The following is a 21,343-nucleotide window of genomic DNA, read 5'->3' on the forward strand; positions in this document are numbered from 1 at the left end:
TTGAACAGGGATATACAGTACACGTTTGAATAACTGGCAAAAGTATATTGATTCAGATTAAGTACCCGTGATGATGATGGTACAAACGAGCGGGGGAGGGAGGTAGTGACGTTAGAGGCCAATTGGAGATTTCCACCAGCCAAACGAGCCCTAGCTAAGCTCTGGCGGGGTAGGATTAAATGGATGGCAGGTGAGTGGTACGGTGAGGCATTGGATTCGGGCTGGTAAACAAAGGAACGTTTGTCGTATCCTGGTTTTGAGTTTGAAGCGATACTTGACGGGCAAGGTCAATGGCTGGAAACTCTCGTCTATTACCATCTGATGCAGCTCTTGAGCTATTCCCTACGATTTCGTCAGAGCTCTTTCAAGACGTAACCGCGGGGTCATTAATTGTCAGTCTGTGCTAACTACTAGTTTAGGTCTAGTCCCATCTCCATGCTCTCTCCTCTTTGTTCTGGCTTGGCTGGGATCCTCATTTCCATGCCCTAACTAGGACCGAATCCCACTCACAAAAAAACAATTTTTCATGTAAATGTATATGAGTGGTACTGCAACAAGATGGGCTTAAGCGAGGAGCAGGGATCCAATTCTAGTGTTTGGCTGCGTCAGAGTCTCGTCGAATGTTCCCACACGCAGTAGCTAATACCAGTTGGTGGGCGGTACAGAGTACATAGAGAGCAGAAGCACTGCAACAGTAATCAAACGGATCAAGAGTGTAGAGTAGCAGAGAATAAACAGTAAACAGGTTATCTGCACCATGTATGTTTACATGCACTGCACCTCTGTTTGATCCAATTAGTTGGCAGCTTCTGATTACATATTAATGAGTGGACGTGGGCAAAAGTTAGGTCTCAACTCTCAAGTCACACCAAAAACCAAAAAAACTCCATCCGTGCCCGTGCCTCTGTGCCTGTACCTCCTCCACTCGGGACCTAACCTAACGTAACAATTTACCTTTCCAATCTGCTCTGCCCTCCCTCTCCCCCCTCCTACCAGGCCAGTTTAGAAAAACCACCCAAAGCTCTCCCTCTTACAAGGTCATGCGACCGTAGACCACTCTTCGTCGCCCTCAATTTATATTAACGCCCCGGACGGAAGGCGATTAGCCCAAGGCGACGACTAAAGATGTCGGTTGTAACAAAGGTACGAAAACACCATTTCTATCAACTGTCTTGTCTTGATCCCGGCTTTGCTTGTTTCCCTGGTACCGAATCCATTGTCTCTTTGCTTCTGCGCTGGAGCAAACTCGAGTCCCCTGTGAGCTGCCTGCGCAGAGTTGGGAAATGGGGATTTTGCATCACAACGCCATTAATCAGAGCCGACTGTATCGAAACACTCGCTCTTGACGGCTTCAGCAATCGCATTCTCTTTCCAACCTCTATACGCTTCTGTTCTCTGCCGTCGCTTCTCTCTGCTCGGCCTCTTCCCTCTCGTCCGCGATCACAAGCCCAAGCCCAGCCCCTCACTCATTCCTGTCACTCGTCATCATACATCAGGTTGTTTGCCCTAACCTACCACGACAACATGTTCTTGACGACAAACCAGCAAACATAACGCTGCAACCGCCAGCTGCGTATACAGAAATGCTAACATTCTCGCCAGAACCCTTTTGCCTACCTCGGTACGATTCCTCACATCCCCGCTTTCCCCACGAGAAAAGGCAGAGAAAAAAATCAACCTAGCTTGATCGACTTTCCGAATGCTGCCCAACTCAAAACTCAATCTACGATTACTCGTGCTGACATAGCGACTACCGCACAGGCAACGACAGTGACGGCGAGGAGAAGCCCGTCGTTCCTGTCAAGACCGTTGACAAGAACACTGCTCGCACTACTAAGCGCAATGTCGAGCCCCAAGCTCCCGTAAAGGCCGCTGGTGCTGGAGGAAACCGCCGTGGCCCCGGTGGTAACGAGGGTGGTGAGTTTTGGGTTCTAGACCCCCAGTTCCAACTTCCAAATGCTAACTCTGGGTAGCTTTCCAGGACCGTGCTACTGGTAGCCGACGCAACCAGGGCCGATCCACTGAGGAGACTCCCCGTGATGGTCCCCGAGGCGGTGCTGGTGCCCGTGTCCGTGGTGGACGTGGCGCCAGACGCGCCCACGAGCGCGATGACCGACACACCTCCAAGTTCGGTGGCCACGGGTATGCTTCACCACCAACCTTGTCATGTGTTTCCATGTGCTGACCGAAATCTAGTGGCTCCGACAAGCAGGCTGCCCAGTCCTGGGGTGCTAACGAAGGCCAGGCTGAGCTTAAGGACGAGCAGGCCGGCGAGGCTATCGCTAAGGACGAGCAGAAGGACGCCGCTGCTGAAGAAGCCGCTGCCGCTGAGGCTGCCGCCGAGGAGGAGGCCGAGAAGCAAGTCTCCTACGAAGAATACCTCACCCAGCAGGCTGAGAAGAAGGCCGCTCTTGAGTCTGGCCTCAAGGTCCGTGAGGCCAACGAGGGCAGCAAGCTCGACAAGAAGTGGGCCAACGCCAAGCCCCTCGAGAACGAGGAGGAGGAGTACTTCGCTGCCTCCGGAGGCAAGGCCCAGCGCCAGCGAGAGCGCAAGGTCAAGCAGACCGTTGACTTCGACCCCCGTTTCGTCGAGCCCGAGCGCACCCGAGGTGGTGCCCGCGGAGGCCGTGGCGGCCGTGGTGGCCGAGGCGGAGAGCGTGGTGGTGACCGTGGCCGTGGAGGTAACCGCGGCGGTCGCGGCGGCGCTCCTCAGGGAGCTGCTAAGGGCAATGCTGCTATCAACACCAACGACCAGTCTGCTTTCCCCAGCCTCGGCGGCAACTAGATTGCCCAACGCCTGCCCGTCTCTCACCAGAGCGCGCCCATAAATCCCCTTGCCTGCAACGTCTCATCATAGCACGCAATTCGCGGGTCAACGTCATGCCCACAGCCTCCCTTTTTCCTTTTTTCTCGTCACGATATAAGAAGGGGGGAAGATGCCATATTCGTTGTTTTCGACAGGTTGAAATGAAAAAAAATTAGTTGACCATTGGTTTTTGCCCTGTGTCGGATATCAATCATGTCCCTCTCAGGGAAGTGCTTCGTGATATAGGGAGGATTTGAGCTCTGTTCTCACTAGCTCGGCTGCACTCAGAAGTATTTCTGTCCTCTAGGTCTTCTCAAAGGTTTCCGTACAAAATTCAATTGAAATGCTCTTTTAAATCTGTTCTGTGGTGAGGTGTGATGAGTGAAGATGAACATTGATGGTAGGGACTGGCCTTCCTCCGGACCTCATCTAATCTCTTCAATACAGTATTAACTAGTCTACGATCTGTCACTGCCGCTGGTAGATGTGTAAACATTTGTTCCTGCTGCTGTCAATGTATTAGTGTTAATTATAGGAGACTTATCGTCAATCTGAAAGGAGATGTGTTAGTATTAATATCCCATCTTGCTCGTCGACCCCTTGGAAATGTCACTCACCCGTTTAATGCTAATGGATATAAGAACTCCCCATTAAATTATATATACCATTCTCTGTTTTAGTTACTGATCTGCTGTTGCTTGAATCTATTACGCCAGAAAGCGCCTAGTGAATGTGATATGTGACATGCCCAGCCAGCCTCCTTGAATTCCGTCACTTGAACATTTTGAACAGCGAGAACGTTCTGGATTATAAGAGAGCATGCTCGTAGCTTCCATGAGCTCAAAAATACTCTTTGTTGTGTGTGCAGATGTGGTTGAAGGGAAACCCCTGAACTCGCGCCCTGTCAATGAAAACACTCCTTCAAAGAACCACAACAAGACATGGCTTTGACATGACCATAACAGCCTCGGAATGCTCTCAGAAGACAATGCGAACAGTTTATGTTGTTCTGGATTCGTGCATGGCGTTCGTGGCTGCGGATTAGAGGACGGTACCTTGCAACAAGTACTATCAAGTTGACTTGGCCACGTTATACGCTCGTCCGAGGTCACATACGCTTCAATATAGCTTCAAGGCATCTGATTAACGCTTCTCATCATGTAAATAAGATCAAAATGGAGCTATTTTGGCCATCTGATGCTCAGGACTGCTGGATGACACCTCCGGCTCAGTAACCCCTTTTCCCAACCATATGTTTCCCACAGCTTATTCCTGCCAGGACGGTACCAAAGGGTGAATTTTGAACAAGCGAGTTAACATCTGAACAACCCTCATGAACATGAATTCTAACTTTGGGTATATATAGCCTTCCGTCTCCCACCTGAGAAACCCCTTTTCCCTTTTCCCTTTTCCCTTCTTCATCAACATCAATTAGCTCTCAGTAAAGAAACAAATTCAAAAAAAAACCTAGCAAGCTCAACTAACAACTGAAACCAACTGTCTAAGAACTTTGCTGCCATTGACACTACCCAACTTGAAACCTTCTGCTCACCAGACTCAACCACAATGTCTACCCAACGTTCCCAAAATCACCGAAATCAGCCAGTCTACCATTTCGATGGCACTGAAGATTTCAAAAAGGTCGTCGGAAAGAACGTGAAGTACCACCTGGACAACTGTCTCAAGGACATGGGCCAGAAGGCAAAGGACACCATCAATGATCTCGTGAATCTCCTTCCTTGGAAGAAGAAGGAGGAGGCAGAAAAGAAGGAGAAGGGGATCAAAGAGTTTGTGAGCAACACAGACTAAACACGGACTGCCATGATGACTCCAAGAGTTGTTGGGTCCGTGAGATGAGTATCCCTTGAGGTGAGTAAGTGTTTGGACAATTCTGCTAAACTGAGTATCGTAGCCTATACGGTTTAGAAAGCTAATGAAAACGTTGAACACCTCAATATTATTTCTCCTCTGCACGGTGAGTGAAGTAACTGTACTGACTAGAAAGTCGTGTGAAAAGTTTATGAATGTTATACTCATTCGAGCTTTTCAGAGATACGAGCTTAACAGTAAAAGTCAATACTATAACAGTAGACCGGGGAGGGGGGAGAAGTTCATGATATCAAAGACCGATGGTTCACGATAACCACTTCCAAAAGACACACATTCTACAAAAATTAACGCTGCAACTGAAAACACCACTCATTCGACCCAGTGCAATCTACGATACATGATATAATAATGGGCATAGTCGACTGTGCATAACGCCCCTGAAATACTAGACAAAGAACGAAATCGCTTTTTATTACTTCATACAGCCTCAATAGTACATAGCTAACTAAAAAAAAAATCTTACGTCTGGTGCGAAAACGTGCGCGAGGCATCCATACCAAGAGAAAAGGCAAGCAATACGGCATTGAAAATGGCCATCATGTAGAAAGGTGCACCGTTGGACAGCGAATCGAACAGATATCCTCCCAGCTTCGTGAGCAGCAAGATAGCAAAGCCACCGTATAGCGAATAAACACCAGCGATGGAGCCCTTGAGACGAATACGCGAAACTGATTCTTGATCTGTTGTGATACTGATAAGAGGCCGGCTCTCGTCGTTGGCAGATTCGTAGTCCTCGGGCTGCAGGAGGCTTTCAGGGCGCGTTGTGCGAGGTAGCTCAACTGCAAGAACGCCGCGACCAAGAGATCCAAGACTGCAGACAATGGCGCCAATCTGACTGATACCGAGGAGCGAGACGACCAAGAAGATTATGGGGCTGCCACCCCGTCCTTCCACGTCCTTGATCTCAGGACTGGCGAGTTGTGGCAGGATGGTATAGCCTACGATACCAAATACAGTTGAGACGACGACGGGATAGTTGATACGGCCAGTTCGGCTGGCGAGATATCCGAAGACGGGCGCGCAGATGAGACCCATGAACTGCGCAACACCAGTCAGGATGGAAGAGAGGACGTAAGCGGCTCTACATTCTTCCTTGAGCTCAGGTGATGAGTCGTGAGGTGAGCCCTTGCAGAAACCGTTGCTAATATAATATGTGTTGACATAGAGAGGGATGAAAAGTGAGATTGCAACACTGGAAGCCCGAGCGACAAAGCCGCCGACGTATCCGAGACCGATTCGTGAGTCGACAAAGCCAAGGAAGACGGAGTCCTTCATAAGATGTAGATAAGGTGCCAGTTTCTGTACCACGTTAGTAACAGCGTACAGCGTTCAAGTGTGCTCGACTTACCCGTTGGTGACCGTTTCCATCTGATCTCGATTCGTTCTCATCTTTAAGTCCAAAGAGAACCCTGAAGCCCTTGCCTTCCTCACCCTTGATATTTCGTAGACCGATCGCAACAAACAACGACACAGCCATTGCGACAACAGCAACTACATAAAAACTATAAGACACGGCTTCAGCGGGTGTCGTATCCTTATCCTCGCTGAATTTGGCAGGGAGTGGGAGAAAAAGAGTCAAAGCGACAAGAGCACCGCATCCAGTGAATAATCCGACGAAGCCTGCCAGTTTCGATGGTCGTCCAGCCGCAGAGTCTGCTGAGTCCGACATACTCCTGTCAGAAACCGACTGCGTGTATCGCTCTTGGGTGATAGTCGCCTCCGACTCGACAGAAAAGGCGATGCTGCTTCGGGCAGTCGCATTCTGAAGCGCCTTGATTCTAGCTAGCGCCTCATCCTCTTCACTGTTGCTGTCGTCGGTCAAAGATGGTAGGATCGCGGTTACCATTGTGGCTCTATCACGGAGTTAGCACTGTCCGTCCGTTTTTGGTTGCATCAGTCACTTACGCTGCAGATGCGCCGACGGCAAACAGCACACGAGCCAGCAACAACTGGGGATACACGTTCGTCGCCTGGACAAACAAAGCCAGCGAAAGACCAATTATAGCGTATCCGATCACTGCAACCCATCGTACACCCAGACGATCCGACACAAGACCCCATCCAGGACAAGCAACAAGTGCAACAAGCTCATCCGCGAAGCCGAGCGTTCCTACAACATCGCCAACGCCTTCCTTCTGCCCAATCAAGTCGGTAATAACAAATGAAACGGAGCTATTCAGAAAGACAAGGAACGAAATGGAGAAGAGCGATATGCCGAGGAGGTACGTAAGTGCCTGGAGAGGCGTCGTCGACGGCGCAAAGGGAAGATATCGTAACAGCATGGTGGGGATGGTTCTTGTTTATATTATCTCGGTTCGATTCGATTCGATAGTGAAGCAATGCAATAAGATAAAAAGATGGTTCAGACGAGAGAAGAGTGCATCACATTGCTAGAGAGAGTCGAATGTTGACGTAGTGGTGCTAATAAGCGCGATGATGGGATGCCAAACAATAATAGCACTAATAACCGGGGAAGTTGAACTAATGTCAAGCTCCAGCTTGAAGGAAGCTCGGATGTCGGGCCTGACATTTTGAGAAATGACGGGGCCATTACATAAGCTGGATGCATCATGTCTGCACCCGATATCGCCCTTGAAGCGAGAAGCAATCGTATGATGTTGATCAAGACATGTCTTGGACATATTGAAGTTTGTAGCTGATCAAAATGTGCTGATCCATCTGAGTTATCAGATTATCACCAAACAGCGTTGGAGTTGGTTACACCGTCATCCACTATTCTTTACAGTATCAACCTTAATTCACAGCAGTCAACAAATATTTCTATCGACTTTTTGTCCTAGCCCAGTAAAGCAAGCATTCATATCTACGGCTGCCTTCAAAACGTGCTGCATGCTCTATTAATCAATTGAACACAAGTGAAACCCAGACTCCAATCCCTTGCCAAAACTCCATTAACCTATAACCTGTCCAGTATTGAACAGTCCGCTTGAAGTGAATTTACCATGCCCAAAGCACCTTGTGGTGAAGAGTCCTGGCGCCCAACTTCTCAAACTCAAAGGGACTGATCCATGAGTCGTTGGTAGAAAGCTTGGCAAAGACACTGGCACCCTTCCAAGTGACTACCTGTTCGTCCATGTCTCTTGCACTTCGACTGACAAGGATTCTGTCGTTGAGGTCGGGTCGTCGGGCCTTGATCTTCTCCTCTAGCACGACTGTGAAGTGAGGAACCTTGGCACCGCCACCGATAACCATGATACTTCCTAGCAGATCCTTCAACTTCTTCTCATCGTTCTTAGCGGCGTTCTGAATACTTGTGAGAATAGCAATGTCGAGAGGGGCAACCGGCAGGACAGCATCCTGCTCAATAGCAACCGATTTGGCGGTGCGGGCAGCGGCATCGACAAACATGCCTGCAGGTGGCTGTGTTGTTCCAGGGGCAGGGGTTCCTCCATTGGGCGCTGGGCTGCCTCCATTGACACCGTCTTTGTCCTTTGCGCCAAAGACGAATGGAGGAACTGGTGTGGTGGCCCTTTCTGGTGCAGGAGATCCGGCATGAGAACCCATAGGAGTTCCGTTAGCAGTGCCCTCCTTTCCGAATAAGAAAGGACCCTTCTCCTTCATAGGCGTTGAAACATCGGGCTGTGACTGTGCGAATCCGTTGACGTTGGATGTTATCGATGGTTGGACGAGTGCGAGAATAGCCAGCTGAGCCGCAGAGGTAGGATCGTCAGGAATATCGACGTCGTATGCGTTGTAAGATCGGTCAACCAGCTTACGTCGTCCCTTCAACTTGGCGCTATTATCGAAGATGGCGGGATCGTACACTCCCATGGGTGCCAGAATAACCTCGTCGTATGTCTTGAACTGGTATTTTCGTGTTGGCTCGTTGGGTGCGCGAACGTGGAACTGGTAGAGTTGCACCGAAATGTCCGCTTGTGACATGGTGCAGTGCTTAATCTTGAGCTCTTCAGCGAGAAGAAAGTCATATCGTCGTCGCAAGTTCATATCCTGGTAGGGGAAGTTGTCGTAAAGCATCATCTTGAGGAAGGTATCAGTGATATCGTAACCTCCATATTTGAGGTTGATCCTTGAATCCTCCATGACAAGACCATCCTCTACACAGGTGACGGATGTCTTTTGAGCTCCAACATCGACAACGCAGGCTTGCGTGTATCCAGCACCAAAGGTCGCGGCCATTCCTTCCTGGATGAAACAGACCCGAGAAAATTCGAACCATGTCATGCAAGACCGTAGGATTTGCTCGACGTATTTCTTGTCGTATAGATCGGGAATGACGAAAACGCAGCTGTACTGTTGCCACTCGCTACTCTTCTTCAACCCAAGATCGTGTCTCAATGCCTTGTCGAGAAGGGTTTCGAGGTCGTCAAACATATGCTCCTGGCTTGTGTATCCGTCCTCGTTCCACTGGCCATGCTGAATTGGCCACCAGAGTTTGAACTTGGGGTTGGAATCGTCGGGGACACGCTCAGCCTGGTGGCCAATAAAGCATGAAGCCAAAGAGTTGGGGTCGTCGAGTGATTCGATGTCGGTCCATTCAATCTCGAGCGGGTCGTTGTGCTTTTGGATAACCTCGGGTTCTGTACGACGGTTGAAGGTCTGGACCAGCTCCTTCGAATTAGGCAGGACCTTGCGCTTGTTGGCCCGCATCTCGACCTTGAGGTCATTGCACATCTTGTTGTACTTCTTTGACCACTCTTCTCCATATTGTTGATCTGCGGTCTTGGCCTCGAACTGTCGTCGTGGTAGGGCCTCGTACATCTCGGATTCGGTCTGGGGAAACTTGGTCGCAAGGGTCATGGGGATCGTCTTGGGAAGCGCATCACTCGCAAAGCCTATACGAAGGTTCTGACTGCCAGGGTGGATCACAATGATCTTGGAGGGGTCTATGCCAGCGGATGGTGTTGCGGCGCCATCTTCGTCGGGTAGATCTGCGACGGGAAGCGGTAGTTCGCCATTGGCGCTCTTGGATAAAACACGGTCTCTATCGCGGGCGTTCTGTACTAGTCGGTCGCGTGTCGCATCACTCTGAAGACGGAGGGCGAGAACCTGGTCATCGCGCTTCATGTAATCACTGCCGTAGCATCAGTAGGGGTTGTTTGCGCGTCAAAAGGGATGGCCGTACGTATAATAGTTTTTCTGGTTAATTGGCGTCACGTCGGGCCATGTGGTCAGCTTCATGCCATTATCGGTCCTCTCAAGACCTAGAATAAACTTGTTAGCAATCTGTCATGAGCGACAGCCCAGTTGCTTCAGAAACAAGTAATGATGAACCATACCTTCCCGCAGGAGGACCCTTTCGCTGACTTTTCCGACCATATTGATGGCTTGATCTTGTGTTTTTTGATGATTCGGAGTTAAGGCGGCTGAGCAAGCTCACATCGATGATGAGAAAGTAAAGAAGCTTGCTGCTGCGCGCTCAAACTCAACCTCAAAAACACCAGGAGCGCATCCGATCTATTCAGACTGTCTTGATCGCGGCAGTCAATTAGGCCTAGCGTGACAGATTCGGATTTTTGATAACCCGATGCAAACCCACACAACTTCCACTCTGGGACATCCCACCGCGGATACGATGCAACATATGCATGTGTTGATAATGCATTTTTCAAGATGTTTTTAAATAAGCTGCTCAACTTCAAATCATAATTTGTCAAGTAGATATTCTCATGGAGGTCAGACATGACTTTCCGCTAGTTTATTAACAAAAGCAAGACCTCAAACCCTTCAAGAGGCGGAGGTTATTACAATTTGGACACTTATCACTTGATGTCTATTTGACTTACCTACCGAGGGAGGATGCTTATCCCCGTCGTTTTGGTTCATCACCATTGGATGGGCAAAGTGTAACGACACCCTCCTTCGTCGCACCTGTAGGTAAGAACGGCAATTATGCTGACTGCCTGATTAGTTTCTTTGGAATTAATCGAAACGTACGTATGTGTACTAGGTCGGGATAGGATCCAAGTGTCAAAAGAGGCCGCTTACACCAGCTATTAGTTAGAAGCTATCAAACTCTTACATCGTATAACACTCGTAATACAGCATGATGCATCCGTATTTCTTGTACGACAACGGCTACCAACACCTTTCGTTTGATAGGGTTTGTGGAGTCTGTCATCATCCTAGTCGTAGTATTAGCGTCACGTCTAAAACATACCCAACTTGGGTTGAACGCCGTGTATCTTTGCAAGGGTGTTCCATAAATACCTACGGCAACATTCCACTCGGTTGCTGTAGACATTTCTGCTTTCATGTTTGTGGTTTTCCCCTCATTCAAAAGACCGTTGATAGAACTATCGATGCCACTATGGACGCCCATATGTCTGTTGCTAGCATGAGTACCTCGTCGTCGGCAGGTTTCCAGTCAGACTGGATCACCAGCTTTTCGCCAACTTCGATCTCGGGTCCGGTCCTCTTGGGCCTCTTCCTTGGTTATGTTTCTCTTTGCTCTCTTTTGCGGTTCTCCCGCATCAACTCTCTTGTTTCCAAGCTTGGGTTCCACGATCGTGCTTCCTTGGGTCGAATGACAAACCAGAATGCCTTTGAAATTGTCAAGACTATGGCAAATCTCGAATTTCCGCTTATGTATGACCTTGCCACTCGGTTGGCATTGTTTGAGGTATGTCCAATCGACTAACACCAAAGCTATGCTCTATGCTAACTAGTGGAATAGACATATGCTGTGCAAAACGTTGGCCATGTTCTCTATGGTGGCAGCGATCTAGCCATCACTGCGAAAGCCCCCAAGAGGTACAGTTTTCATTCTGTCTCATGCAATCGCATATTTATATACTTTACAGATATGCAGACACTGAAGTCGTCTATCTCTGGTAAGCTTCTCTAGTACTACTCATCACTGAGACTCACTAACACTCTCAGCTTTGCAAATTTTGCGCCTGAATCACCAACTCTTAGTAAGGCGATTGCGCGTACAAACTTCCTTCACGCACCATATATCAAGGCTGGCAAGATTAAGCAAGAGGATCTCCTCTACGTGCTTTACGCCTCCTTCGCCGAGCCCGTTAGATTCCTCAACCAGTATGAGTGGCGAGCTCTTACTGACATGGAGACTGCTGCTATTTCAACTTTGTGGAAGTACGTCGCTGATATGATGGAGATCGACTACAAGACTATCCTCCAAAAGACTGAGTGGACTGATGGCCTTGAATTCCTTGAGGATATGACTCGCTTCGGATCAGACTATGAGGATAAATACCTGCGCCCTACGAAGGAGATTCAGAAGCTTGGTGACGTCCTGATGGAGATGCTGTTGGACTCTTATCCCAAGTTTGCTGCCCCGATTGGATACTCAGCAGCTTGTGTCCTTATGGGACCCAGGTTGAGACGAGCATTTGGGTATGTCTAGTCCATTTTCACCTTTATGATCAACATACTAACATGTGAAAAGTTTCCCGGAACCCAGTCTGGGTATCACTGTCCTGACTTACAGTCTTTTGCTTGTCCGAAAACTTGCTGTGCGATTCCTCTGTCTTCCTCGTACTTCTGGTGTAGAGTTCCTTTCTCAGCCGGATGAACAGACAGGCCGCATCACTACTCGCCATTATATGAAGGAACCTTATTACGTGCCCGCTACCTTCTGGCAGCGCTGGAACTTTGAGGCATGCATCACTTGGCTTTCTGGTGGACTGATCCCTGGTGATGGCGGCGCAAAGATGAAGCCTGAGGGTTTTCTCTTTGAGGATATCGGCCCTGACAAGGTTGTCGGTAAGGGTATTGAGGAGACCAATGCTTTCGAAGAGAAGGCAAAACAAAAGGCGTTTGCGGGCTGTCCATACAAGCCCGCACGAGCTTAGAAAGGTTGAACACGTGGTTCGAGAGTAGAGTTTGAAGGAAGAGACTGACGACTGAACCACGAGACATATTGCATGATTAAGATATACTTCTAGCGATATGATTGCACTTTAACATGCTATGCAGTAATACTAAACAATCTTATTGGAGTATAACTAATGTAAATAATTGTGGCTTGGGTTGTACCGCTCGTACCTTGAAACTCTGCCATGTACTCAATACATTCAAACAATGTTGTGCATTAGGTAATTACAGTTGATATTGATGCGGATATGTAGTCTCAGTCTACTTGATGGTTTTACACAATTTTAAAGCCTAATACTGAGTAATCTCAGTTTACGAAGTACCCAACCGGAAATATGGTAATATAAACTTTCAGGGTTCGACGCCATTCAATGACAAGCCTCTTTGGCGCTGCCTTGGAGTTTCACAGATCAATCATCCGCTCAACCTTTAAACATAAGCATCCAATCACTGCTAGCGAGATACTACATTGAATGTATCAACTGTCCAAAACTCAAAAGTGTTACATGTAGGTATGCTGTAAACCCCGTAACGTAGAGCTTCAGGGTACCTGTCATACCCGGTAACTCCTTACGTCACTGACTTGCGGTGCACCTGAATCAAGAGCTTACCGCTTGATCAAGAATTAATTCTCGTATTCCGCATTGGGAAATACTAAGTTGAACGAGATGGAGCTATTGACGGAATCTGATCGACAGACAGTTCCCCGCCGACTGCAGGTAACCGAGTGCTAATGTATAACAGGCAGCCAGCAAGATCACATGACGTAGTTGGCAGCCATCGCCACGCTTCTTATTCAGACAACATCTCATTCATTCATTGAAAGTCAGTTCTCAATAGCTGAGTCAACTTTAACCTTAAACAAAACAAAGCAAAACAAAACAAAACAATATAAAATCTCAAAACATACGGGATTTTCTACTCACCACACACCTTGTGTACGACCAACTCCAAATACCGCTGATATGCCTCCCATTCCCATTCATACCTCAAGCCCCATCGTGGCAGCAAAGCCCGATGGTGTCACCCCCAAGACAGCTGAATCAGGCGATCCTGGAGCCTCATCTAATGTACCAGCAAGCAACGAAGTACCTACTTCTACCTACCCGGCAGCTCAACCAGGAGTGCGCCCGTCAATGCCAGCTCCAACCGGAGCGCCCCAGGCTTTCGCACCCGTCCAGCCGACGCCGACTCGGACCACTATGAACTATAGCCCCCCAGCTCCGCAACCCGGCGCAGTCCCGGTGCCGCCAAATGGATATCAACTCCCACCGCCTCCCAAGACTGGAGAGACGCTACGTGATACTCAGACGCAGCCTACGCAAATGCCTCCTCAGATGTCCTATGCTCCCATATCCAATGGATCGGAGTTCACCGTACCTCGTTCATCGACGGTAACGGCGGCTGGCCCGTCACCGATGGCTGGCTTGGGCCCAACGGCCGTGCTGGGCGGAACCGGCGGCAGCGACCTTTCTCACCCACCTGGCTACCACCAGAACGTGCACGCATCCGAATTCACTAGTTCGCAGCGCGCTGCACATGAAGCTTCGGTATCTCAGGAACGCAGACCGTCATTGATAGGGGACGACGAGGGCGAGGGAGTCTGGTCGGCCGCCAAGAAGTGGGCTTCGGCTGCCGGCGAGAGTCTTGCTGCAGCGGAGAATGAAGTGTGGAAGCGAATCAACAAGGACTAGTGACTTTGCAACGCACAAAGAATGAAAAAAGTTAAAGAGCATGCCTAGGACAGGGGACTGGAAAATGGCTCGGCATGATAAGGCTACGACTGGGATACGATCATATGTTGTCGTTTCTTTGAGAGTCACGTTTAATACGTTAATGTTTTAAGGGGATCAGACCCATCTTCAGCGACGTTTCTGCTGTTCTATTTCCAGAAGCGCGGAGAGAGAACGGAAATAGATGTGGCCGATGAGAAGTCAAAACAATTTGGACAAGGCGTCAAGGATATCGACAGACAAGTGCAGGGAGATAAGAGTAACGTAGCAGAGAAATCAAAAGAGAGTTCATTGCGGGGGAAACATGTAGACGTAATTGGTTTGTGATGTTCATTTTGAGTAAAGACAACAAGGCCTGATTCATGCCCTCACCCAAAAGGTGGTGGTTTAATTTCCCATTTGAGCAGTGCTTTCAGGAACGGACGTGCTAAGAGCCCAAGACCCTGGTAGCTTGGCCGCCATACGGCCTTACCGGGCGCCGGCGGGGTCATAGAAGGATTAATAGAACGCACGTAGAAGGGATGGGAGAACGAAAAAAGAGTGCCCACGGCTAATTACCCTGCAACTTCCTGCCAAGTTTCGAATACAACGGAAGTGTGAACAGAAACAGTCTAAGTTATTCTCACATGCCTACTTTGCTATCTGAGTGTCTCAAAGTAGAAATGTGCGAGCTTGACTCTAGCCGTGATGGGCTTCACGGCCGCAGGCTGCAGAACATCGACCACCATGGTGACCATGAGCAAGATCACGATCTTCATAACCGCCTTGAGCATTGGCATCACTATAAGTTGTTATGCGAAACAATTTTTGGCTTTCAGTCTTGCCTTTGGTTTTAGTCTATGCTAGTTAGTGAGGTAGTTAGTTGGCTGCTAGTCAACCATCTGACAGCCTCAATTTTCATCCCAACGTACCAAGCTATTGGGCTCAACCCAGCTGACTGGAAGAATTCACCGTGCTCAATGTGGAAAGAGCAAGCACATACAGAAAATACGGTTTTAGTGTTGGGCACTGATACCCAGAGAGAATAGTTTGTCGTGACAAGTACACTACAAGATGACGCGTTGCAATATAATGATGAATTGTACTTATACACAACATGACCGAATAAGCGAACGGGGCTGTATGGAGACGAGACGAGGGGGAAATCTGGTTAAATGATGAGAAAATAAAACAAGAGATTACCAACGCGATGTAACAGTGTCAACTGGGCTCTTCCTTGACCCCGAAGGAGGATCCGGCACTTGCTGCGCAACAGACGGGTGGTCGAATTGTCCAGGTGAAGGGATCGCGGGGATGTTCTATCTGCGAGTGTACTAAAAAGGACAGAGACAGGATCGAGATCCGGCGATTTATTGCTTTGTAAAGTTGAAAATGACCCGTCGTTAGAGAATGCGCTGTCTGTGCAAACAAGTTGCCCTCTGTCTCTGCTATTCATAGACTGAGATGATCCACTATCGCAATTAACTGTTATCCTTGGATCGTGCGCTGACGTGGTCGTCCATGTCTTCGGCGAATTGTGCTCCAGCTACTAGCTGGAGGTGCTTTAGGTGTGGCTTTCTCAGCGGGCAACTCAGCTAATTGAGCTTGGGCACTTATAAATTAATTACTACTACTGAGCTTCCAGTTGAGCCACGGAATCGTTCAGTGGATGAATCAGTGGGCGCACCCTTGGACGTATCAGTGGGCCCTGTTTAATAACCCCTGGTCTTGCGACAGATCTGAGACACGCCAGTCTCCTTGCGCACGGCTGAGACGTGGCTGCTTTGTCCAATCAGAAATCCGTATTTGCGGACTCTACGCCCAAACGGTAGGAACAAGAGACTCGTCCCGCTCTTCTCATTAGACCCCTGGTCCTTTCTTCGCAAATCATATGCTCTTGTCCGACCCACTCTCCTCCAACTTCAAACACTCGCTTGTCGTAGTCTTCCCTCACACGCTTGCAACCTCTTTGGCCTTTCCTTTCAGTGCATCTCGAATCTGAGCACAGCAGTAAACATCAGCCAGCCAAGGCCGGAAATACAGGAAGACCTAGCTGTACTTTCAGCAGGTCTCAGTCGGATATACCCTCCAACAGCCAAGCGGAAGCAGATCGAGAGCCTCAAAGGCCCTCTCAAAAAATGGATAACTCACATCTCAGTCTATATCAGCACCAGACATTTCTGCTGCTATAGGTCACCTATGCTTCCGATTCGCTCTCTGCCACTAAATCTTCACACCTGCCTCCTCAATTGACTGGTCAAAGCCTGGATTTCAGGGCGCGTCGCCTGCCGCTTCGATGCGAAGTGGTATTGCTTCGTCCTGGTGTTGAGCCACAAATCTTCTGATGACCTATCACCCGAGAAAACAAACATTCACGCACTACTGATGTGAAGATTTGCCACCTTGCTTACATGACCGTCGCCGGCTCGATGTAGCGTTCGAATCCAAAACCTTTTGTCAAGCTCTTCAGGTGTTCACCGCCGCACGATCGAGACCAGACGTCACACCTTACCATATCGACGCCCCTCGTGCGGGGGATCAGAGGATGGCGTCTTTGACGTATGTACGATATGATATCGCCAGATCGCTTTGTCAAAAACGCCATCCTCAAAGATTTACGGATACGCTCTGGCTTAATCTAGGCGATCCCGTAGCTACTCGGCTCGGTTCCTGAAATCTTTCGATAATGGTGCCCGTCAAGCAATTAGCCTACGCACCAGCCATCACACCCGAGTTTTAGCGGTTTCGACTGTTGTGAAAAATAGCATACGCATCTATCGCACCCTGGCCTGTCTCGACTCTAGCGCGCATTGTCCCTCTCCCGGGGCTCCAGAGGGGTGTGCCGGCCGACACTCTGGGGGTGCCAAACGAAGGACCCAGAGCTATACAGTTACCGTAGCACCTCTGGCCAAGGTGTCAGGAAACAGCCAGATGTGGTGTGCCTGCAGTCGTAGCTCGCTTTCGTCGGAAGTTTTGTCAACCCCAGACGGGACTAACGTGGCTCAGTTTGAGTCGATACAATGAAAGCTTCGATCTTGTCGACTCACCAGCCCGCCCGTCCATCCACACATGCCCCTTCGTCTCTTGTTTCTTCAGCATAGGATGAGACAAGCCACCTCCATCGAGTCGCTGTTGTGCAGCCCGACTGGATGGTCCAATGGCCCGATCGAATACCCTGGCGATACACTCATGAAGCCTGCGCCACTCTTGGTTGTCTTGGGCTCTGTTTGGGATACTTTACGATGCTATACAGGTCCTTCATTTCACATTTTTATTCTTTCGGATGCCTCGCACCATCACTTCAACTCTCTGCGCCCCTCATGAGACCTAAGCTCACTATCAACCGCCCGCCAGCCTTGTCGACTGAAAGCTGTGGCCTTATTATCCTTAGTCCGGGGTCATGTACATCCATGTCGTTACCCCTGTCATGTCGCCCCACCGGCTTCTCAACTTCCTTGACTTTATTGACGAACATAGTACTGTACTCGCAACCTGCTGGGGCCCATCCCATCCTAGCAGCGCTGCGACTCTGTTTTGCACCGGATAGCCCCCTCCTTCCTCTACTATGTATCCGCTTCCTCTTGTACCAGTTCATAGATCGGTCTGTGTTGTGTGTTGGAATCCACTCGGTCCAGCCCCTCCCGTCTATCCAAACCTCTCCCCTGGTGACTGTCCCTGACTTGCGGAGCTACCTTGTCTCCATGGATGATGCCTCTTGCTCTGCCATACCATCTGCTCTTATACCTCCAGGTTCCGGCTCCGCCCTTTCGACCTATCCTTTCTTGCATACGCTTCTCTTGCAATTCTATTCTTCTTTTCTAGTCATTCCTTAACACAAACACTTGCTTAACATCAAATCGTATAACATCGCGGGCCTGCCCTCTACTATCCAAGACTAGGTCTAAATATCCTCTCCTTCAAACAAGGCTCACCAACTACGCCACTTTCCTTTACAAAGACAACCAACCAATACACTCTCTACGCGTCTTCGTCACCAGCTGCACAAGGGATCCTGTTTCTTGATAACACTGCCAATATACCCTAGCCGCCTTGATTCCGGTGCTGCTCGTTGATTACAACACCTTTCTTACAACGCATGTTGCTTAACCGGAAATTACTCCCACATTCGACTTGGCCATTGCTTCTTAGTTACCCAGGTAAGCCAGAGATGTTCCGCGGCACTCCCGAAGATCCAACGACAATGTGGACCTCACACCCTGAGCCCGTTTACCATGATCGTCCATCACGAATTCATGCTAACACCACGCAGCCCTTGTCAGATAGATTCTGCATATTAGCTTAACAGCTCGCTCTTTGACAGGGCCCTTCTGTTTCTGCTTTTGTCACACCCTACTGTATGTTTTATCATTCTTGTCCCTCCTTTCATCCATATTCACACGATACTTACAGTTGATGCTTATAGCAACATCAACGTTGAACCTTCACTCCCTTTCATTGCTATCTGCGATAGTCTTCACAACTGGCTTTCATAGTCCACAACCAAGATGAATCACAACGAGTTCACCGAGAGCGAGTCCATGATGGGCTCCGATGAGATGTGGTCAACACCAGTCACCCAGTCTAAGCCTCGACCTATGCCAATTTACCAAGGACTTTCTTTCTGCGGTGCCGAGGATTTCTCATCAGTACCCTCCTGGGACACATCTTCCGTCTCGTTCCAGCAAACTCCCAGCGAGACCATGTCCCGTCCTGTTTCTATGCACCAAGACTTTTACCCTCCCACCATGGACAACGGTAAGTGTATCAACCATCTCCTTACGACACTTGACTGATCTCAAATAGCTTCATGGATGGATAAGCCGACTGAGGATCACTTTGATCTTCATGGCATGGATTACGATATGACCATGGGAATGGGTAACTCTTTCACTGCCGACGAGGCTATTCCTGTTCTTGACCTCAAGCATGGTGCACTTGTTGAGGAGGATCTGATGGCCATCGATGGTGGCTCAAAACAGCGCCGCATGTCCGGATCTTCCTTCTCCATGTCCACCTCTGGTGCATTCTCCGACATGCACCATGATGACTTCTCGGCAGCTCTCTCTGAGGCACCCTCTTTCACCTCAGACTACCCTCATCGTTCCAACCGCACTTCCATGATGTCCTCAACTCAGCTCTCGCCCGTTGCTTCACCGCGAATGACCCCTCAGTCCAGGACCGACCTCGTTCGAACTCAGAGCCGTGGCCGTGGCGCTTCTCCTTCTCCACGACCAGTCAACGTACGATCTGCTCCTTACAGTGTCGAAGGCCCTAGAATCAAGCGATGGTCCACAGGCACTTACGGAGCCCCTGTGAGCCGAAAGCCTGCTCAATACGCCTACCACCCTTGCCAGGACGTGTACAACAATCACCAGCAGATGTTTTCCGGCCACTCTTCTCCTGCTATTGGCGCCTCTCCTCTGCCCCTCAACTATGGCAACCTCCAGGCAATGCAGCAGGCCCCATTCGTCGTCCCCAGCACTCCTATCTTCCAGAGGAACAGCATGTTGCTTCCCACCCAGCTTCCATCTCAGATGGCCCAGCAGCAGCAATGGCAAACCGACGTCAACCACTATGCCCCGCCCCAGCCTCTTCTGTCTCATGGCCTTTTCAGGATGCTTCAGAGCAACGGTGATGCCAGCTGCCTTAGCGGTCACTACACCGATCTCTCTGACCCTCCGGATCTGTACGCTGCTCTCCACGAGGAGCAGATTCCTCCTCCCGCTGAGGACATGAACCCCGAGGATCCCGACATGATCCCCCGCGAGCAGGAACTGCGATTTGAAGGCGACCTTTACACCCCTAGATGGGTCCGGGGACACGGCAATAAGCGCGAGGGATGGTGTGGAATCTGCAAGCCCGGAAGGTGGCTCGTGTTGAAGAACTCGGCCTTTTGGTACGACAAGTCTTTTTCTCATGGTATCAGCGCCGCCACCGGAAGCTCGTTCCAGGAGCCTCAGCAGAAGCGACGCATGGATGGCAACCCTGATGTTTGGGAAGGCCTTTGCGGCAGCTGCAATGAGTGGATCGCACTCGTCAGCAGCAAGAAGAAGGGGACCACCTGGTTCAGACACGCTTACAAGGTAAACCTTGTTTTTTTCCCCATAAGACAATCTTTAACTAACAATGTCCAGTGCCATACACACCTCAAGGTCAAGGATACGCCCAAACGTCGCCGCGAGAGCAGCAACGCCAGGGCCTTAGCCATGTCGAGCATGGCAAAGCCCAAGACCGATCAACGACCTATCACGCCCCAGATGCCAGGCTCCTCGATGGAGTCGGCTACTACGCCTAGACCTTCTGTCATGCCACACATTACATCTCACCCTCAGTCTCACCATCATCTTCTTACTCCTCAGGAGCCTTACACCATTGACCCGATGTCTGGAAACGTCCTCGTCACGACCGAACCCTTTCCGAACATGATTTAACTCGAAACGACCTTGCAATTATACCGATAGACATTTCCTTTTGATTTCCGTCATTCCGCGACAGCAGATTCAGTCGCGGATGACACCACACTCGCTACGTTATGAAAAGATTTCGGGATGACTTTGATACCAGTTGAAGCTAAGGATGATGTTTGTCGTTCCTGGAAGCTTATTGTTTTTTTTGTTTAATTCTTGTTCTTGACTATCTTTGACTGCTCTTTTTTTGCTTTATATTTTCTTCTCTTGGAGCTATTTGGGAAAGGTGGAATGCCTGGCTTTGAGGCCTGATGAGGATAAAGGCATTCATTCATACGTTCAAAGCTGGGCTTGGAAAAAGTACATGTCAAGAAAAAGTGGAGGACACATTTCAACAATTTCTTTTTTACTTCTTATTTTCTTTTTCTTACATCTGCTCACCTTTTGAGAGATACCCCAGGAGTTTTGCTTTTGTTGCACTAGATAGAATGGTCGGTTTAGGATTGGGAGCCTTCCTCCCGGGAAGAGCCTGATGATTGAAACGAGCAAAATGGACGATGCTGCTGGCCAGTCGAAGTCAAATGCATGCTTTGCTTTACAATAGATAGAAATTACTACCACGGTCACCCATCAATGAATCACTTTTGCCAACTTTATCTTACGCGTGGGTCAATCACATCACAAGGCGTGGAACTTCTTTGTAGACGGAC

At 49.3% G+C, this 21,343-nt stretch overlaps 7 protein-coding genes across 7 annotated transcripts; 5 read left to right on the top strand and 2 right to left on the bottom strand.

Annotated features, from left to right (window-relative positions):
* The first annotated feature begins 1,053 nt into the window (after positions 1-1,053).
* Positions 1,054-3,166, top strand: FGSG_06668 (uncharacterized protein). The gene is made up of 5 exons (XM_011327997.1): positions 1,054-1,143; positions 1,603-1,621; positions 1,762-1,917; positions 1,974-2,142; positions 2,197-3,166. The coding sequence occupies exons 1-5, from the start codon at positions 1,126-1,128 to the stop codon at positions 2,783-2,785; spliced, it is 951 nt and encodes a 316-aa protein (XP_011326299.1). The 5' UTR covers positions 1,054-1,125; the 3' UTR covers positions 2,786-3,166.
* A 1,206-nt stretch (positions 3,167-4,372) lies between these two features.
* FGSG_12963 (uncharacterized protein) lies at positions 4,373-4,949 on the top strand (the record flags this gene model as incomplete). Its single annotated transcript, XM_011327998.1, has 3 exons — positions 4,373-4,597; positions 4,719-4,781; positions 4,812-4,949. 3 exons carry the CDS (start codon positions 4,373-4,375, stop codon positions 4,947-4,949), a joined length of 426 nt encoding a protein of 141 aa, XP_011326300.1.
* A 132-nt stretch (positions 4,950-5,081) lies between these two features.
* FGSG_06669 (uncharacterized protein) lies at positions 5,082-6,978 on the bottom strand (the record flags this gene model as incomplete). Its single annotated transcript, XM_011327999.1, has 3 exons — positions 5,082-5,995; positions 6,045-6,549; positions 6,602-6,978. The coding sequence occupies 3 exons, from the start codon at positions 6,976-6,978 to the stop codon at positions 5,156-5,158; spliced, it is 1,722 nt and encodes a 573-aa protein (XP_011326301.1). The 3' UTR covers positions 5,082-5,155.
* A 676-nt stretch (positions 6,979-7,654) lies between these two features.
* FGSG_06670 (uncharacterized protein) lies at positions 7,655-9,994 on the bottom strand (the record flags this gene model as incomplete). The annotated part of the gene is made up of 3 exons (XM_011328000.1): positions 7,655-9,749; positions 9,801-9,879; positions 9,955-9,994. 3 exons carry the CDS (start codon positions 9,992-9,994, stop codon positions 7,655-7,657), a joined length of 2,214 nt encoding a protein of 737 aa, XP_011326302.1.
* A 991-nt stretch (positions 9,995-10,985) lies between these two features.
* Positions 10,986-12,492, top strand: FGSG_06671 (uncharacterized protein; the record flags this gene model as incomplete). Its single annotated transcript, XM_011328001.1, has 5 exons — positions 10,986-11,297; positions 11,352-11,428; positions 11,479-11,508; positions 11,558-12,034; positions 12,087-12,492. The coding sequence occupies 5 exons, from the start codon at positions 10,986-10,988 to the stop codon at positions 12,490-12,492; spliced, it is 1,302 nt and encodes a 433-aa protein (XP_011326303.1).
* Positions 12,493-13,479: 987 nt separating this feature from the next.
* FGSG_06672 (uncharacterized protein) lies at positions 13,480-14,208 on the top strand (the record flags this gene model as incomplete). The annotated part of the gene is made up of 1 exon (XM_011328002.1): positions 13,480-14,208. The coding sequence occupies one exon, from the start codon at positions 13,480-13,482 to the stop codon at positions 14,206-14,208; it is 729 nt and encodes a 242-aa protein (XP_011326304.1).
* A 4,523-nt stretch (positions 14,209-18,731) lies between these two features.
* FGSG_06673 (uncharacterized protein) lies at positions 18,732-20,657 on the top strand (the record flags this gene model as incomplete). Its single annotated transcript, XM_011328003.1, has 4 exons — positions 18,732-18,981; positions 19,030-19,466; positions 19,551-20,309; positions 20,361-20,657. 4 exons carry the CDS (start codon positions 18,732-18,734, stop codon positions 20,655-20,657), a joined length of 1,743 nt encoding a protein of 580 aa, XP_011326305.1.
* Positions 20,658-21,343: the final 686 nt, after the last annotated feature.

The sequence above is a fragment of the Fusarium graminearum genome, chromosome 4, assembly GCF_000240135.3.
Source record: "Fusarium graminearum PH-1 chromosome 4, whole genome shotgun sequence".
Classification (NCBI taxonomy): Eukaryota; Fungi; Ascomycota; class Sordariomycetes; order Hypocreales; family Nectriaceae; genus Fusarium; species Fusarium graminearum.

What these genes read in the sequence shown, in the direction of transcription:
- FGSG_06668 (XM_011327997.1), top strand. An exon ending in CCCCGGTGGTAACGAGGGTG is followed by an intron (nt 1,918 to 1,973) that starts GTGAGTTTTGGG and finishes AACTCTGGGTAG; the next exon opens with CTTTCCAGGACCGTGCTACT. An exon ending in TCCAAGTTCGGTGGCCACGG is followed by an intron (nt 2,143 to 2,196) that starts GTATGCTTCACC and finishes ACCGAAATCTAG; the next exon opens with TGGCTCCGACAAGCAGGCTG.